The sequence below is a fragment of the Bison bison genome, unplaced genomic scaffold, assembly GCF_000754665.1.
Source record: "Bison bison bison isolate TAMUID 2011002044 unplaced genomic scaffold, Bison_UMD1.0 scf7180017864498, whole genome shotgun sequence".
In the NCBI taxonomy this organism is placed as follows: domain Eukaryota; kingdom Metazoa; phylum Chordata; class Mammalia; order Artiodactyla; family Bovidae; genus Bison; species Bison bison.
Genome location: NW_011495057.1, coordinates 11,785,786 through 11,786,524, shown reverse-complemented (window position 1 = coordinate 11,786,524; position 739 = coordinate 11,785,786). Strand labels below are relative to the sequence as shown.

At 64.8% G+C, this 739-nt stretch overlaps 1 protein-coding gene across 1 annotated transcript in view; it reads left to right on the top strand.

Moving 5' to 3' along the window:
• Positions 1 to 739, top strand: part of KLHL14 (kelch-like family member 14) — a 111,405-nt gene that overhangs the window by 989 nt on the left and 109,677 nt on the right. The window contains exon 3 of the mRNA XM_010828996.1: positions 4 to 701. Within this exon, the coding sequence (XP_010827298.1) occupies positions 4 to 701 (698 nt within the window). The remainder of the gene's footprint in view (positions 1 to 3; positions 702 to 739) is intronic.

The following is a 739-nucleotide window of genomic DNA, read 5'->3' as shown; positions in this document are numbered from 1 at the left end:
AAGGACCCACCGCAGCAGCAGCAGCAGCAGCAGCCGCCGCCGCCGCCGCCAGCGCAGGAGGAGCCCGGCACTCCATCCTCCTCCCCCGACGACAAGCTGCTGACCAGTCCCCGGGCCATCAACAACCTGGTTCTCCAGGGCTGCTCGTCCATTGGGCTGCGCCTGGTGCTGGAGTACCTCTACACGGCCAACGTGACCCTCTCCCTGGACACGGTGGAGGAGGTGCTGTCGGTCAGCAAGATTTTGCACATCCCCCAGGTCACCAAGCTCTGTGTGCAGTTCCTCAACGACCAGATCTCGGTGCAGAACTACAAGCAGGTGTGCAAGATCGCCGCGCTGCACGGCCTGGAGGAGACCAAGAAGCTGGCCAACAAGTACCTGGTGGAGGATGTGCTGCTGCTCAACTTCGAGGAGATGCGCGCCCTGCTGGATTCGCTGCCGCCCCCCGTGGAGTCGGAGCTGGCGCTCTTCCAGATGTCCGTGCTCTGGCTGGAGCATGACCGCGAGACCCGCATGCAGTACGCGCCCGACCTCATGAAGCGCCTCCGCTTCGCGCTCATCCCGGCCCCCGAGCTGGTGGAGCGGGTCCAGTCGGTGGATTTCATGCGCACCGACCCGGTCTGCCAGAAGCTGCTGCTGGACGCCATGAACTACCACCTGATGCCCTTCAGGCAGCACTGCAGGCAGAGCCTGGCCAGCAGGTATGAGACAACAAAGGTGGGGGGTGGGGGGTGGAGGG